Source organism: Crassostrea angulata, chromosome 1, assembly GCF_025612915.1.
Source record: "Crassostrea angulata isolate pt1a10 chromosome 1, ASM2561291v2, whole genome shotgun sequence".
NCBI lineage: Eukaryota > Metazoa > Mollusca > Bivalvia > Ostreida > Ostreidae > Magallana > Magallana angulata.
Genome location: NC_069111.1, coordinates 31,206,625 through 31,225,314, shown reverse-complemented (window position 1 = coordinate 31,225,314; position 18,690 = coordinate 31,206,625). Strand labels below are relative to the sequence as shown.

Here is an 18,690-nt window from a genome sequence, read left to right as displayed (position 1 = left end):
TATTATTTACATAAATAATAATTCCTTATTTATATAATTTTCACCAATCGTTCACTTCAATATAAATTTATCTACGTTTTACGTTATTTTCATTTCGTAAATCGTAGTTGTGCAATGAATTGATGAAATGTTTTAAAATATGTTCGTAGTGTTATCACAGAAAAACACACTAGAAAATATAAATATCTAGAAATAAAATCCGCAATTACCAGTACTTGAATGATTCTAGATAACTCGAAATGTCGTCTGGAAATATTAAAAAACCGGCGCTCAATAGTTACATAAAGAAAAAAAATATAAAACAAGTCTAAGACCACCGGTTCCTTTGATCAACAAACGTAAAACCTCTATTCAAAATGATACTTTGAACAAAGTTTGTAAGAAATTGGTTCAGTTGTTCTGCAGAAAAAGTTTATGGACCCTCTGTACAGAAATGAAAACTAGTTTGTTCGTCACATAAAAGTGTGCTTTATAAGCATACAAGTATCTAAACCAGGAAAATGCCTTGAAGACAAAATTTCCTAATGAATGAAAAAAATGCCTTTTACTACCATACTTCATTTGGCAAAATGCATGTACCATAAGTTCACTAATACTTTGTCTTGGTCAGAGTACTTTTATAGGCAGTGTATAGTAAGAGGGTCCTCAAAGTACATGAACATGTACATGAAAGTCGTTAATTGAGGTCTCTAGCCCAGGCAAGCTGAAAACTATGTCAGTCATGGGTTTAATATAAATAAAACCCATCAGAAGTCCTCAAAATAATTTCCTCATTATTGATGATAATTGTCACTAATACAACAACTCTTTCCCATCTATAGTATGTAACTGGAATAAAATGACCCTGTTATTGCAACAACAAAATATTTCTAACACATTTTTATTACAATTAATTTTCGCATCCTTTACAACAAAATTCAGTGTCAATGTTCAACAACATTATTAGTAATTAAAGGGTCCATTGTGTATCATAAACATACACATTTCTATAACATCATAAATTAACATCTCTCTCTCTCTCTCTCTCTCTCTCTCTCTCTCTCTCTGCACTAGGAGTGTTTGCTCCATATATCTAAGGCTTTAGTCACAATAATGTCACCACAGTCTTCTGGTAGCTGGAAAAAATATCACAAAAATACATGAACTGCTATTCTATAAGACAAATACAAAAAGATTTTTATTTTCTAACCATAATTTTTTAATTTTACAGGAAATCCTACTAATTGATAAATAGAATGTAATACATGTATATATTAGAAAAATTATCATCCTGGTTCAAAAACCAAATAACATACCTCCATCAAATATTGAACCATTTCATCTTTACTTTTCATGCTTAACAGAGGGCGCTTAAAAGTCTGAAAAATGGCAACTGCTACAAACACAACTACACCATGGGCTCCTCCTATCACCTTATCCCAGATCCTAATGAGGAACAAAAAATAAAGTTGACATTTACATGTACATATCTTCTAAATGTGGAATCATTCAAAGTTAAAAGGGACATATATTCATAATCTAAGATGTACCAATTCAAGCAGATAAAACTTGTGGATGAATGATTTTCTTAAATGAATATTTATCTGGTATACTGTATACAGGGTTATTTTTTTCCCATGTTTTTTTTTTTCCATTCTACACTTGCCAACAGTTTTGAATTTGCTCAGACACGATTGTGTTAAAAGAGAGATAATTTGAGACATATGAATTCGTTCAGTCTTAAAATTGTCAGCCGAGGAAAATAAAATGGGGGAAAATATATTTCCCCGTGTAAGTAACTGTTCGGTATCTCAATATACATAGGAACTAATTCACAAATATTGGGACATCAATAATATAATAGTTTCACAGTACAAGTAAACATGTTCCAAAATCGTATTTGCAACAGTGACTTGTGTTTGCATTTCATCAACAAAATATACATTTCTAATCCGTACTTTGTAATGCATCTTCTAAATTTCTTAAGTATAGGTTTGAGTAAATAAGACTGCATGCAAAAATTATCTAATCAAATGTGAAAAAATATGGCATTTTGGAGAATTATTGTTAACAGCATGCAGTTCCTGACAATAAACATTTAGGATTATAACAGTTTCAAATAATAGATTGTAATGCTATACAAATGATGAGAACATACTACAGCATGTAACAAGTACACTGCAATTATGTACCTTTCTATGGAAGTCTCGGGAAGCACACCGGCAAAACAGCTCTCAAACCACAAGTGCAGGGGCAGAGAATTCCAAAGGTCATGTTTGTGGAAGAGGTCAAACAGCTTTCTATCTCCATCCTCAGACTTTAAGCATTGAGATGTTTTCTGAACCTTGTGGAGGAGATTTGTTTATTGATAAACATTCTTTCAAAACGTTTTTAATTAATGTTGAGAAGCCCCACTTTCAAAGAAGGGCTTCAATTTTAGATCTCTGTCTAATGCTGAAATTCTGCATTGTACAATCATAAACCTACAGAGTCAATGAAGTGCTTTAAAGTGCATTAATTGCTTTATACAAATTTCACATGAAAACAGCATAAAGAATTTCATTACAAATGCTTTTTTTAAATTATGTGGAAGAAGTTGATATACATGTACCGGTAAATGTTACCTAATTGGTGAATAAAATTGATGTTTAACGGGGGGGGGGGGGGGGGGGGGGGGGGGGGGGGGGGGAACTCTAGATTAAACAATAAAAAAAGGGTATAATTAATTGTAAACTTTAAGAAAGAGAACATTTAAAATTGATACTTAGGCAAATCTTATCAACTTTTAACTGCTGAAAAAATTTGAATGGATGATCAGAGACTAAATCTTAATATATGGAACCTCCATGATAAGGTCCACTCAGCCCCTTGGCACCAGAATTTGGTGCCTAAATAATATTAATATGTAGAGGTTAAGAGAGGAATATGAATAATTTATCATACAACAATATTCAAATATGTAGGAATCCTTGCAAATGGAAAACAACTCACCAGAATTTCATTACTGTCCTTGGACTTTTTAAACATTTTGTAAAATTCTACAGAGACAAGGTAAGCATCTGTCATGTCTTCACAGATATTTGCCATTGTAGCTGCTATTAAGACAAAGTCTTCAAACTCACAATCATACTGAAAAGAGAAAAAAATTTAAAAGTTCAGTTATACTACTATAAGTGCTAAGTAAAACACAATTTTACAATTTTTTTTTTATCTTTCTTGCTCTATGTTTTTCTTTTAGTCACATTCATTATTAATTTATTATTTAAGTGATTTAATTGATTGTTTTAATTAAGAACTGTTAAGTACTTGTTTAATCATGTTCAAGATCAACACAATCTGTTTTTCTTCCAAGAAATCCACTTTTTAAACTTCCTTGTTCATTTTCCAAAAATGAATTTAAAATATTTTGCTCAAAAATGATGTACTGGTACATGTACTGATAATTCTTTACACTTGCTAATAAGTAGATGTATTTGACTTTATCAACAATAAAACACAGTTAAACAAGAGGAACGCCTAGTGCCCTTGCCATTGGAATTATTTTGTGAATGTGTTGTGAATCAAGTTAGTATTGTAATTTCTACATAAAATTTGGGTTATATAGTGTATACACTCGAATATAAGGTATCTCAGATATTAGCAATAGATTTGGAAACACAGTACTTAAGATACACAATATATGTAAACAATATATACACATTATAACACTCAAACATTCACATACACACAGTTAGCAATGCAATATCCCCCATGGATCAAGTTGCATGAGGGAATGATAAAATCTTTACCTTATATTGTTCAAATTTGATCTGTCCTGATTCAAGAAGGTACATTTTGAGAAAAACATTCCCTATTGGCGAATCTTCTCTAGCATATCGCAATATCTGCACAGCATGTTTCAAGTCATTATATTTCTGTGTGCGTTGTTTCATTTGAAAATCATGAGAGTCTGGATTTGCACAAATTATATCTGAAATTAACAAAGTCAAAGAATTAGCAAACATAAAAATCTGTTTATCAATGGGGTTTAATACACTGAATTCAAAATAATTGTTTTGTTGAAAGCTGTTAGATTTTTTTTAAGATTATGCCTGTCTGGTGAGATATACAATATACTTGTGTAATGTTGTTATTTATTGCAAAACTGCTTGTCATTAAATGTTATCCTCATGGTTTCATAAAACTTGCATCAATTTTAAATATAGTAACAAGTCATTCTAAAGAAAATAAATCACCGGGAATGAAATGTAGAAAATTCCACTAGTCTGTTTTGGAAATGCAAATCCAAATGTTAAGAATAGTTTTACATTGTTTTATCATTTTCAGAAAACGTGTTGAGAAAAGTATTTAAAGTCCTTACAACTGACACTTTTGTCAAGTATTTGTACTATCCAGATTAATAAGTATTGATCATGTTTGGTTCTGACCTAATTAAACAGTTATAGTTACAGTTTTAATTTAGTTGAAGTATAATGGCTTCAACCGTTCAGAAACAACATTTATATTTAGTGAGTACACATCATGTACTGTTAATTCCTTTTATTACCCGAGTACTTAATTCTGCAATCTCGCTTTTTTGTATCACATCGCGAGAATATAAAATCGCGAACGTGGAACTTTTTTCTCTATTTCTTGTGGTTCCAAACTCTCAGAAAATAATGGCAAGATTTTAAAATTCGCGAAGGGTGACCGTGTATCTCGCAATTTTACGTGGATATTAATTCCTCGCATTTAATTACGAATCTACAGTATGTACATGTACTGGTATATCTCACCCAATATCAATTTCCATACATAGTTACGATACATTGCTGGCATCGCAAATCGCAAGCAGAACTGCTTTAGTTTTTCCACACTGATTGGTTTCTCTTTCAGTAGAATTTCCAAAGATTTCTTTTCCTCCACTCCACCAATTCCAAACTTGTCATAATAGTATGTTCTAAAGTTTCTCTCATCTGACATGATCATAGAGATGTCACAAGACTAACAACAGGATCTGGAAATTTAACATTGTAGTTAGCATGAAGGAATTTATAGTAGATAGATATCTGTAGTTGTCTCTTGTGTATTAAAGACATAAATGGTTATGCCGTATGAAAATAATACCACGTTTCAATTAAATGTGTTAATTTATAATGTAATCATTCAGTTTGCAATAATCAAAATCAAGCAGTTGACATGAAAATGATTGATTTTACATAATGATCATATCGCAAACAAATGTACAGTAACGTTATGTTGGATAACTTTGGTTGTAGTAGTAACAGTTACACTCTTTAGCTTATTGTATGCAGTATTTTTTGTTTCTATACAAAATTCATAACTCAAAACTTACTGTTCCATTCTTAAAGCTTGCAAAAACCAAGGACAGTTGATGCACATAATTAATCATATATAACCAAAACACAAAACCATAATCATATTGTATTCCTCTCAGATTTTTTTTCCCTGCCTTCTGAAGTCGGAAGTTGCAAATTGCTAACTAATGGAGAAAACCAAATTTTGCCTTTCGGAACTCCTCGACACTTGCGTAACCAAAGTTTCCTCTAGTCAAAGTCGAAGATGTACAGTCTTTCACAGCGTCTGAATTCAGCGGTCACAAGAAGAGTTGTGCGTAACTTTCCACGGCTTTTGAGTTCTGGAAACGAAGGTGAACAACCAGAGTTTATCCCGATTCCCGAGTATGCAATGCGACCAGATGAAACCATGGATGTGAGGAAAGCTAGGCTTCTCTACCAGAGTAGGAAAAGGGGCATGCTTGAAAATGGACTGTTATTAAGTACCTTTGCTGCGAAATATTTGAATGGAATGACTGAACGTCAAGTTGTGCTGTATGACAATCTTATAAATAAACCCAGTAACGATTGGGAGATTTATTATTGGGCTACAGGAAATAAACCCACACCAGAGGAATATCAGAGTGAAATTATGGACTTGTTGAAGGAACATGCAAAAAATAAAGACAAGGATTGCAGAATTACACAGCCACCTTTGTATGGATAATGAACAAACATCATCTATAGACTTGTGGTTTTTATGTAACTTGATTGTTAACGTTATGTATGTACTGTAAAATTAGATTTTTGAACGGAAGAAACAAAGCTTAATCTTTTTATATCTATTGTATTTTGTTGCCTTATGATAAAAGAGAAATAAAACCTATCATTTATTTATTTATTATGCATATGGGATTGAAATATCAGTCAATAGTGTTATATCACCATTTTGAATTTACATCGGGATCGAGTTGAATTAGAGCAGGGTAAAACTAGTATAAATTCATGCCAGGCGGATCCAGAGAAGGTAAGGGTGTTAAAAGCATTAGGTACTGGGCGCAATGGAACTAGGGTTAATTTTAAGCTCCATGGGGGTCAAGGTTTCCTGAATTTCAAATATTTGTAAAAAAAATAAAATAAAATACTACCAGCCTTATCACTAACCGTTAACCTGAAAAGAATGTGGGCGCTTAAGATGTAGATTCGGCAGGAATCTGGGCGCACAAGGAGAGTGAAAACTTTATCAATTAATTTTGAATATTTTTCGAATTATAACCGTTATTTGGTTTCTGTTGGATGTGGAATGAGTGGAAAAATATTTGAAATGCAAAAGGTTTCATTATAATATGGGTCTAAATATAGCAACACGATGTAATTAATGCAAATCCTACTCATTTACAACTTTTTAAAAATGATTTTGTTGTCTCTGGGTCTTCTCTCCACAAATTTGAAACGTGTAAAGATAACATATTTCAACATTAAAAATGTCGCTTTTTTAAAAAAGATGGAGAGATGACCCAGAGATGACTAATTATGTACTTTTTCAAATTATTTTTGAAGGATAAAAAACTAAGTCCATTGATATGACAGTGTTGTTTCAAACAGTACTTTATAGAGCATATATCATATATATTGACAAGTCTCGCATGGCTCAGTGGTTTCGTCCTGGATTAGTGAATACAGACATTCAGTGTTTTGGGTTCAAATCCAACTGGTGGTCTTTTAAAAAAAAAATTAAACTTTTTTGTTATAAATGTTTGTTATTATAACATGATGTTGAATTATAATATACCGGTATGTTTTAATTTGTTATTATTGAATTCTAGATCTGCTGTATGAACACTATTAAAACATTATTTTCTTATTACTAGTTTTTTAGGATATACACAATATAACTTCATTAAAATATGTTTGCATTAACATTTCCAACTAGTTATCGGTTTACCTCTCATTGCCATTTTTTGAAAGCTTTGTGAGTTTTTAAATAACCGGAATAGCCATGTACTTCGACTCTCAACATAATATATTTTTGTTGAAACCTGTACATAGCCTTTCGAGGTTATAGACATTTAAATCCCAATTGATTCGTGACGAGGATTCCTGCAAACTTACCATCTTGTGCGCTCACTTTCATTTATATTTCTCCTCGATAATAGCAATTGTTTATGAGAAATTGTAGAATAATTTCATTTTAAGGTGGAATAACACACCTAGAAAAAGTCACTTAAATTAACAGAATTTTTTTTATAATGAAAGATATAATGATAAATAAACTGTACAAATGTCAAATAAGCGAAAAATTTGCAGTTTGGGGATAAAAAAATGAATATCTAAGATAGTTATTTCAATAAGTAACAACAATAGCCCCTACGGGATTCGAAATCGGGATGTACAGATCACAAGTCCGACACTTTATCCACTCAGCTATGGAGTCACTTATATGTTTCAGTCCATATTCCTTTTAATAAAACGAAATGTCGTTTCGATCAGCAATCAGTCATTTTGTGGTGATGTGTTATTACACCTTAAAAATGTTTTTAAAAATTGTGTTCATGCTATGATTGTTTTGGATACAGTCCGCATTGGATATTGATGTCTTCGGTTATTATATATAAGTTATCATTATGCGCATCAAGTGACTATATTGCGCACTGACATAATTTTAATTTATGCGTACAAAAAAGTTAAAAGATTTCTTCCATTTTTTTTGTTGGTCTATTTTTATTTATCGGATAAATTCTCTCATAAAATGCAGAAAAAAGTCAAAATTCAATCGTAAGCGAACATTGTATATTAATGCAAACTTTAAGACAACGATATCAGTTTCCGTCTATCTTTATTATATTATTCAGAGTTCAGCTTTATTTTCTCGGTTGGAGTTGACTTATACATATGTTATACTTTTGTTATATCTGCATATATTTCACACAGATTAAACCAAAAGCAAGACTCCTCCGTATCAAATAAATAACCCTCACTTTTATTACGAATGTTCTTGTACCATATGTAACTGTATTGAGATAGGAGATGAATTTCATTATTTATTTCATTGTACAGATATAACAATTAAAGATAAGAGAGTTTTATACATACCTTCATACTTCTACAGACAACCAAATGTTTACAAATTTCAACAACTCTTTAATACTACTAATGCAAAATTGTTGATTAATCTGTGTAATTTCATTCTTATAATTGATCGATGAAAGAGTTAGCTCTCTAGGTTAATTGCTAATTATACTTTTTCCTTTTTTCACTTTTGTATTGTCACTCTCCAATGCATACAATATATGTATTGATTTTTCTTAACACTGTAATTTATGCAGTTCAGAGAATAAAGAAATTGTCATTGTCATTACATATTTGATTGATTAGTTGATCGATCGATTGATTGATTGAATGATTTACACGTCCATTAATTTTTGCTGCGTCTTTATACTACCTTGTGGGACAATTATTAATCTATCAGAAGATAGGTTTTTTTTCTTTTAAATATTATCGGATCTTTACTGAAACCAATATTAAATTTTAGAACTGTTCAAACGATTTCTTTTTCTTTATATATGATGTTTAGTATCTACAGGAAAGTTATTGTTAATACTAAACAAAAGACTTGTGCATAATGTTTCACAGTTCCTTTTTCTTCCATGCAAAATTACAACAGCACGTATATCACATATACATGTACATACATGTATGTAGTCGCGCGCTTGTGTGTTAAAATGAATCAACAAATCTTTTGAAAAAAAATTATTCATTATAAATATATTTAGATACACGTTTATGAACGATATTTAATCAAATCAAGATTATAATGTACATGTAGTGTATTCATTGGGATAACAATGAACGACAACTCTTGTCGCAAGTGGTATCTAGTTTTACCAAAATCCAAAATGGGAGACCTGATTGGCGCAAAATTTGACATTATGTCGTGTTAGTAGCTAACCATGTGTTTTACTTTTTTTCAAGGAAATGTCGGTACGATCTAAAGAACGTTATGTAATATAGTTTACATAATACTTGAAAATCATACCGATGCTTTATGTATAAAATGTTCTATTGGGGAATTCGCAACATAATGTGAAACTAATGGCGAACTATACTATTGGTTCTCCAACAATGCATGAAAGTATATTATACAAATAGTTTTTGGAATAATGTCTGCTGCGAGTGATGGAGACGATAATGAATCGAATACGGTATCTGAGACTGGCCCCTCTCTACAGGCAGGGAGTATAACAGATACGATTCAAACGTCGCCAAGTGGGAGTAGGGTGTTCATTCATAATGACCTAGCATCACCATCTACTTCATTAAATCAGCAGACTTTGGCTGGATTCTTCACTGGCAGCCGTCGAGGAGCTGGAAGAAGTGATGTCTCTCACCGTACTGCACCAGTACATTTAGGACCAGCCCCACCTTTACCTGTGTTCAATATCTCAGAAAACCCAGGTCCTTCAAGTATAGTGGTAATTTTTATGCTATAGTTCAAATCTCTTCTAACATCATTGGATATTTAAAGAATTTAATGTATTTGATTTACGGAAAATATTTTTATATGAGGTTTTCTTCCATAACCTTTCTTTTTTTTCTAGAATTTGGATAGAGGAGATGGAGAGATTTCTGAGAACAGAGGTGACAGGTCACCTGAAGTGATTTCCAGTGAGGGGGAAGATTCAAGGTCATCAAACCAAGACGTGGTATGGAAGGGAAAATCTGAAATAAGTTATAACAATTTTCAATTTCATAATCCAACTATAGATTTACCCAGTAATAAAATCCCATCTTCCAAAGTCAAAAGTTTCTGATCTGCTCCTCCCCTAGCAAGTGTCAGAAATCCTTGGCTTAGGAAGATAATAAAATACAATATGAATTTTTGTAATTTTCAGGAAATTGTTTCTGACCCTGAAGAAGAAAACTCCAACCCACCAATAGCTGCTCCTCTGGTAGTGGAAAATGCAGAGGTTCCTGGGCAAGAAGCTATACCTCAATTACCTGTGACTGATGTTCAGAATACCGGTAGTGCTCAAGCAACCTCCCCGGGTCCGCAGCTTGAAACACCTGCAGCCTCCAATGTACAGCTAATTCAGGCTTCAACCAGTTCCCCTTCAGACTTCAGAACTCCAAAGCGTCGACGAGTGATGTCTACTCCAGACAAGCCTAAAGGAGCGAGTGATCATCAAGAAAATGATGATGAAGACGGAAATGTAAGATAATCCAATTAGTTTTTGATAAATTTTTTTTTAGAAGGGAACTATATGAAAAAAAATTCTTAAGGCTTTACATGTGCTTTTTATAACATGACTTTTAAATGTAGGTTTAACTGATTAATCATTTTGCTAATAAGAGATACATTTCCTGACAAATTTACTGAGTATAAATTTGAATATTTGTAGAGCTGCCCAATTTGTTTTGAGGAATGGTCCACCTCTGGATCTCACAGACTAGCTTCTTTAAGATGTGGTCATTTATTTGGACAAAGGTTAGCATGTTTTTCATAGCTGGGAAAAATCAAATAATTTATGAATTACATGTGATACATAGATACATCAATTATTGTAGCTTTATATTATATTACAAAAGGTATCCTGCACATCAAAAACTTGGTATCAGTTTATATAGTACATGTATTCAACATGAAATTTTATTTTCAGTTGCATTGAAAAATGGTTGAAGGGTCAGGGTGGTAAATGTCCCCAGTGTAACTGTAAAGCCAAGAGACAAGACATCAGGGTTCTTTATGCCAAATCATTGAAAGTGAGCCATGCATTTTAGTTTATATTTTAATGGTTTTTGATGGAATAAAAAGAATCTGGGATGTGTGAGATCGGTATCAAATTGAATATTATATATATATAAAATAGTGAAATTTTTTTAAAAAAAAAACTCAATGACAAATATGCAGTTACTTCATAATCATAATTTCTCCTATTTTTGAATCAAAGAGTTTAACAATTAAACTTACACATGTTTTAACAAGGCTGTCGACACTACGGAGCGAGACAGGGCATTACAAGAGTTGGAGAAAGAGAGAGAAGTTCGTAGAAAGGTGGAAATGGAAGCTGCACAGTGTCGTCTACAGTACCAGCTAGCCATAGAGGAGTGTAACAGACTGAAGACAGAGCTAGACAAAGTCAAACGCCAGCTACAAACTAGCAGGTAATTACCGGGTAGTTGGAAAATGAATATTGTGCAATAAGATTCAAAGATAATACCAGTCATTATCATTGAAAGTGTTTAAATGCTATTTTTTGGACATTTTCAAATAAATCTCTCACTGGTATTTTATTTGAAGCAAAAAATACTTTTTTGTGATTCTGTTATGTCATCAAAGTATAAAGTTAACCTAAGCTGAAATGATTCGTTAGCTTTTTAGGGTAAGAGGGTTTTGACTTCGATTGCAAGAGTTGTATGACCCTAAATTAACATTTCCTCTTAATGATGAGGAATTAAATGCTAATTTTATTGTATTTATAGCCTGATTTAGAATTTAATGTGACGTATGCATTTATTATTACTATACAAATTAAACTTGGTAGATCTGATGCTAGCTCTGGTTCAGCGGCATCCCAATCGCAAGTCCGAGATGTTAATGGTCACTTTGTGTTGGACAAAACTATCAAGATCTGGGAGGTAAGACTTTCAAGAAAGTAAAAAACCAATATATTTCTTTCACTTTTAATATAAGGAAATCTTTATTTTATATAAATGATTACAACTGTTACAATAGTTATTATTACTGGTAACAACATTATTTCCATCTGTTGCTGATGGTTTATATAAGCAGCCATTCTCCTTAAAGTAAGAAGAGCAACAGTTATTATGAACCATGTTTTTGTATGATGTGTAAGGCTTTATGATATGGTCTCTGCAGGCTGGAAACTGTAGGGTGATGTCCTACTCCCCCTCCCTGGCCACTCTGGTTGTCTCCCAACCCTCATCAAGTCCTCTGTTTCCAGGATTTGGTTTCAAAAAGGCAAGTTTTTAATATAAGGATTGTGGGTCAAAATTAACAGTGTTTATATAAGGAATAAGGAATCATTCTTTGAGTATGATGAGGTGATAATTTTGGTCGGGGCATGATCAAATCCAATAAAGCCCGAAGGGCTTTATGATAGATTTGATCATGCCCGGAACGAAATTATCACCTCATCATATTCAAACAATGATTCCTAATTACTTATATTTATATAATTTTAGGCCATCGTACGATTAAATCTTTCAATATAAATAAGCAAACCCCGCCGGCGCCTCAATTTGGCGTCATTTGTATTATTGGTTGTATAGTACAAAATTGATATGTAGTGTTATCACAGACAAAGACACTGGATAATGTAAATATATCTTTATAACACATTACTTAGTTTTTTGTTTATTTTTTTTTATGATATAATACCACTCTTTTACTATTTATTTCTTTATATTGCTATCTTTAAAGAGTTATAAATAATCACATGTCTTATGCCTGCAAACAAGTTGTGGAGTGTTCATTTCCACTAGGAAATCTAAAATCTGTCGTTATATCTTTATCCACGACATGTTCATTTTATTTTGAGCAGATTAGTTGCATGGATTTCAAAACCTCTCAGTACTTAACTGTTCACAGTAAAGCTATCCGCGACTGCTGCTTCCACCCGTTTGTGGATGACGGAATACTCCTGAGCTGTGGATTGGATAAAACAGCCAAGATGACAAGTGTCATCAGCAATACTGTTGTACAGACGTAAGATTATTAATTATAAAAAGTTATATCCACATCTTTCATTAATGGAATTGATTGTACTTCTAAATATTGTATTGATACTTTTAGAATTTCATTTAATTTAGAAGGTCATTGATTGATTTCTGTGTATGATGATCTCTGGTCCTCAACAATGTTTGATAACTCTTAATTATCTGGAATTTTTTTACTCGTACCTTTAATCTGCCTTTTATATAGACAAATTTAATTAGCCTTGAATTATTAATATTACGCAAAGCCTTTATTTATTAATTCCATTATATTAATTGTGGCCAGAATTGCAATAACTTCTTACAATGCATCGATGCCATCAAAAAATTTCTTTTTATTTTATTTCATCGATAAAGTTTGAAGGATGAATAACATTTTTATAATGAAACAAACACTTTTAGGCTGAGGATCGGAGAACCTTAATTTGGTGTTTGAGAAGAAATCTTGTAATACACTTTTTACAGATATAATCTCTCCAATCCTGTCTGGAGCTGCGTGTGGAACACAGATGACAGGAATTTTTTCTATGCTGGACAAGCCAACGGGAATGTAATGGAGTTCGACATTCGGAACACCTCTGAGCATGTCCAGGAATTGAATACTGAGGGTATACGGTCACCTGTGGTATCATTACAGTACATTCCAAAAGACATTCAAGCAGGCTTTAGGTAATACATGTACCTAGCTCTTTGATCTACATGTATATGCTAAAAACTACTACTTGGATTGGATTTTTCATATTAAAACCCCTAACATCTTTATTGATTTTGTTTGATCTTTAACAACCTTTTTGCTCTTCTGTTTTAAAAGCCCTTTTTAAAGAAATGAAAATTAAACTGAAGAGAGAGATTATACTATGATTTATATATGATATGATTGGCTATTTTGAAGTTTAGAAATGGGCTTTCTAAGTATTTGAGACATATTTTTGTGTGTTTTTAGGCCAGGGGGATTAGTTGTGGGCCAGTTGAATAAAATCAGTTTCTATGAGAAGAAACAAGATAACCAGTACAGACTGCACATGCTGCCACTAGAAGGTAAAGATGGATGAAAATACTTAGGATTTGGCATTTTTATGTAGTCTTTCTAAAAGTCCGTCTTATAAGTTTACATATGTTATCCTCTGTGCCAGGCAGTACTGATACACAAGTAAATTTATTGTTGATGAAATCTGGATTTTAATCATTGATGATACTATTCATTTCACATTTACAGCTTACTCCACTTACATTGAAATCGCTTATTTTGAAATTCGGCTATTTTGAAATAGAAATAAATCCCCAGTTTTTGCCTCTCATTTTCTTTGCATTGATATAACGGATATAATGAAATCGGCTATTTTGAAATATCACTTATATTGAAGCCACTGATCGGTCCCCATAGGTGATAATTAGTTGTTTTTATAACAGTTATATTGAAGTACTCCCTGGCAGGGTGTGTTCCCGTTTTGCACACATTTGATAATTGGGTATAGAACAATAGGTGTGAATTGTGTTGTGATAGCAATTATAGTCTGCTTTCGATCAAAGATTTTACCTGGATTTTTACCTGTGTTTTATCAGTGCCTTAACGATAAAACAAGAAGAATACAGATATTTTGTTGTGTTTTAGGTCTAATAACTAATAACTATCATTATTTTTTTTTGTTTGATAAAATAAAGATAATGATATATTTAAAAAGTCTGATAAAAAAATAATGATTAGATTAGATGAATTGACTTTTACATTTTTGTCCATTTACCTTAAATATAAAAACCAAATGAATTAGGAAAAATTACTGGTCTAAAGCCAATTGGAAGCTGATTCAATGGATAATTATATGATGAAGGGGAAAACTACATAGACAGTCATATGGGGTACTCCGTGTCTCTTTTTACAATTGAGTTGCAAATTATGTAAAACGCATGTTTATGATTGATTGTTTGGTATCAACAGAAAGAATATTATGAAAGAAAACAGATCTTTATCACAAAATATTTCAATGTTTGAAGTAGCGACCTTGACAGTAGTTCTTATGACATCACCGCTTTAGTATATGGAGGGTCACTTTCTAGTTTTTCAAATCAGAGGTTAAATTCATAAAAAATCAGACAAAAATAATATTTTAATATTGATGCGATATACCTCAAACTGAAAAAGGTTGAAAATGCATGAATTAGGAATACATTTGATAGGTTTTGTTAAATAATCTATACAGTTTTTGAAGCATGCATATAAAATTGCACATTTATCATCATACAGTTTGTCTATTTTCTTCGATTGTTCAAGATATAACAACATAAATGAAAAATATTTAGCAGCGTTTTCACTAGACATATTTCTTCCATTTATGTCAGCAAAAGCAATAATTAAATATTAACATATGATATTTTCTCTTCAAACTTTTAGCATGTACATGTACTTCCTATCGGCAGTAAGTTAAACAAAGGCGCCACATATTCAACACTTTTGCAAATAATCTTTCTTGTTAAAAAAAAAATAATGAAATTGTTCATGACCAAATTGATGTTTGAAATCAAATCCATGAATATGGATGTCAATTATTATGTAAATGTGCTTTTATGCAAGTTATATTGTAACATAAAATACATGTAAATTTCAATTGTGAATAGATATGTTTTATTTATTTTATTGTCAATTGCCCTCGCAGGAATTGAGATATAGACTATAGCAATTAAGCAATTATCTCACCTGGTCAAATTCCCGTTTCGCACACATTTCTTCGATACCTAATTTTCAATTGTGTGCAAAACGGGAACAAACCCCTGGCAGCTGTCGTCACGATTGGTGACAGTAATTATGCCAGACTGACCTGTTGATAAACAAAGGTGTGAATTGATAAGTTCTCATCATGTGTGTTTTTATACTTCTTTTAAAAAGTAAACTATTCACCGTTGAATTTTTTGTTTTTACATATACGGATGTATTGAGGCTAGACGCAAAATGGAAACCCCACGGAGAAGAAAAACCTTATCTTCGGACACTAAATACGAACTAGTTATGGCTATTGATAAAAGGACAAAGCCTAAATTCGAAATAGCTAAGGGTGTTGAGATTATCGCGAGTACACTTACGATGATATACAAGCAGCGTTTAGCAGTACTGATTTGAATCGTTTGAGTCTGGTGATTTTTCTCTAAAACGTAAAAGAATGCGATCGGAGATTATGATGATGTTTAAGATAGTGAACAAAATGAAACTTACAAAACTTACGGATATAATTTTAATCAAACTTTCAAGGACTAATATTCCATGTAATCTGTTCACTGTATAATAGATACATGATGACCAAATAATGTGTTCGGGTTTGGTTTTCTATGCTTACATCAGGATTGAACTTTCAAAAATGGCGGCTTCACGTCAGTCAATTTCGCTTATATTGAAATACGGATATATTGAAATAATTTGCATGGTCCCCTGAATTTCAATATATACGGAGTAGGCTGTACATGTTACTTGTATATATTACAAGAGTACAATATACTTATATTCAATGATCATTACCTCATGCTGTTGATCTTTAGGTAACTTGACCAGTTTGTGCTTTGAGAGCCACACCAGACACCTGTTAGCTAGCTTCAGACCTACTTCTAAACATCCCACCAGTAGACATCAGGTAAAACTAGTCAGTGATTATATAGGTCAGTTATTAAGTTATAATATATAATCAGATTTATTTTGCTGTCATTTTCTAGAAGGTAAATTGAATTCAGTCGTTAAATGGGTGGGATTTGAAAATTTATGCAGACTTGATTATTTTGTTGTTTAATTTCTAACATCAATTGTTTAAAAGATATTTTGAAGAATGTATATGTTACTTTGAGACTCTACTTTTCAAATCATTAATGACATCAACAAGTCATTAATGACATTTTTAATTATTTCACTTGCATGTATTCAACAATACTATAGATTAAATTATAAAATGACAGTTTATATATTGGACTGGATGGTTGTTTTGCTGTTAATGACCTTGACCTTTTTGAAGCTGTGTGAGATGACCTGTGTGAACCTGAGTGTTGACCCCGCTGTCATTGACAACGGCTGTAGCTGTCACGTGGTCCACACGTTTCACGGCAGTCAGACACAGACAGTGCTGACCAGAGCTCTTCTGATGACTCATCCAGCAGAGGACAGTAGGATGCTTGTGTGTGCCGGGGAGGAAACTTCATCAGGGGTTAGTTGGTTTTAGTGTTAGTTAATAGAGTATAACACCCCAAAATATATATCTAATAATAGTTAAAATAAGTATTGGTCCATAGGTTACAGTACTGTGTATCTTTACAAAATAAGTCAGATTATAGTTAGAATGAGAATAAATTCATAGGGTACGACTCTTCAAAATATATGTCAGATTAGAAATAATCTGAAGTTTTTGAACATAGTATATACATGTATACCGGTAGATGGTACTCAGATAGTATAACTCTTAAAAATTAATCAGATTATGGATTCAATAAAGATGACATTTTGAACCCGTTTCCAATTTTTAATTTATTGTCCTTCAAAATTTGAGAAAATTTTCAATTTCTTTTGCTGTCATGTTCTAGAGGGTAACTATGTTTTATCAAACTTTAAGATATTCTTTGATATTTCCTGATGACCAATTTCAGGTCCACATCTGGGACACATCGTCCAGTCAGCTAGTCCAGCGCCTGCCTGCAGGAGGGGTGGTGGTGGACACTTGTACCCTGAGGCTCAACCAACAAACCTACCTCGCTGCCCTCACCGAGAAAAACCTCAAAGTCTACCGCTGGTGCTGAGAAATATCTGGTACTTTAATATTGTGGCTACTGAAAAAACCTGAAATTCCACCACTGGTGCCGAGTAATATCTACCACCTGTGATTATGGAGAAAAACCTCAGAATCTACCGTTGATGCTGAAGAATATCTGGTACTCCAATCTTATGATTACCAGTTGTGTCATGGAATATCTGGTACTCCAATCTTATGATTACCAGTTGTGTCATGGAATATCTGTTACTTCAATCTTATGATTACCAGTTGTGTCATGGAATATCTGGTACTTCAATCTTGTGATTACCAGTTGTGTTAAGGAATATCTGGTACTCCAATCTTATGATTAATGCTGGTGTTGAGGAATATCTGGTACACTTTTTGCTACTGAAAAAACCTCAAATTCCACCACTGGTGCTATGCTACTGTAACATCTTTGCTGTGTTCAGACAGGGCTAGCCGGATCTAGAGCTTCTTTCTTGCTGTTCGGGAGTACATGTATAAACTGTGATATTGACAGCGTAGTTTGACATGATAATGGTCCCGTTGTGTTCATAACAGTCAAGGTCTTTCAGGAAAACTGTTGTTGACAGTGCAATGTGTTGCAAGGTGCGTGTGCAGTTGATATATTTTATTTTGATATTGAAATTGACGATGAACGCATCTGTATGTATACTGGTAAATGAATATGGTTTTGTACATTATGTGTTTGAATTTTTTTTTAAAACAAAATTTCATGCTTATAAAGATATGAGTGTACTTATAGTGGAAATATTTCATTTGGTTTGAAATCAGATTCCTGATCTGCTTAATTTGATTGCTACACACTTTATTGCAATCAACAAAAGCGGAGTGTGTACATGTAGCATTCTGTAATAGCAAATCAAGATCGTATTTTTATCAGATTGTTTTACTGGGGATCACCAAGCCCCAAGTTAACCTATTTTATAATATATTTTGTA

The 18,690-nt window shown here is 32.5% G+C and overlaps 2 protein-coding genes across 2 annotated transcripts; one reads left to right on the top strand and one right to left on the bottom strand.

The window, feature by feature from the left end:
• Positions 1-864: 864 nt before the first annotated feature.
• On the bottom strand, positions 865-5,473 carry LOC128166567 (TBC1 domain family member 7-like). The gene is made up of 7 exons (XM_052831833.1): positions 5,315-5,473; positions 4,755-4,975; positions 3,768-3,949; positions 2,971-3,108; positions 2,172-2,323; positions 1,296-1,425; positions 865-1,115 (listed from the first exon to the last, which is right to left on the bottom strand). Exons 2-7 carry the CDS (start codon positions 4,945-4,947, stop codon positions 1,050-1,052), a joined length of 861 nt encoding a protein of 286 aa, XP_052687793.1. The 5' UTR covers positions 4,948-4,975; positions 5,315-5,473; the 3' UTR covers positions 865-1,049.
• Positions 5,474-9,145: 3,672 nt separating this feature from the next.
• On the top strand, positions 9,146-18,493 carry LOC128163589 (E3 ubiquitin-protein ligase RFWD3-like). The gene is made up of 14 exons (XM_052827220.1): positions 9,146-9,727; positions 9,854-9,958; positions 10,148-10,465; positions 10,655-10,740; positions 10,913-11,015; positions 11,239-11,417; positions 11,798-11,891; positions 12,133-12,234; positions 12,818-12,981; positions 13,455-13,658; positions 13,933-14,027; positions 16,515-16,606; positions 16,979-17,167; positions 17,604-18,493. Exons 1-14 carry the CDS (start codon positions 9,416-9,418, stop codon positions 17,751-17,753), a joined length of 2,193 nt encoding a protein of 730 aa, XP_052683180.1. The 5' UTR covers positions 9,146-9,415; the 3' UTR covers positions 17,754-18,493.
• Positions 18,494-18,690: the final 197 nt, after the last annotated feature.

Bases quoted from the DNA above. Each gene is read 5' to 3' on its own strand.
- LOC128166567 (XM_052831833.1), bottom strand. From the start codon at position 4,947: ATGATCATGTCAGATGAGAGAAACTTTAGAACATACTATTATGACAAG. The intron at 1,426-2,171 runs GTACATAATTGC...GTTCCTCATTAG, and splicing joins CCCGAGACTTCCATAGAAAG to GATCTGGGATAAGGTGATAG. The intron at 1,116-1,295 runs GTATGTTATTTG...TATTTTTTCCAG, and splicing joins TGGTTCAATATTTGATGGAG to CTACCAGAAGACTGTGGTGA.
- LOC128163589 (XM_052827220.1), top strand. From the start codon at position 9,416: ATGTCTGCTGCGAGTGATGGAGACGATAATGAATCGAATACGGTATCT. The intron at 10,741-10,912 runs GTTAGCATGTTT...TTTTATTTTCAG, and splicing joins GGTCATTTATTTGGACAAAG to TTGCATTGAAAAATGGTTGA. The intron at 14,028-16,514 runs GTAAAGATGGAT...GTTGATCTTTAG, and splicing joins GCACATGCTGCCACTAGAAG to GTAACTTGACCAGTTTGTGC.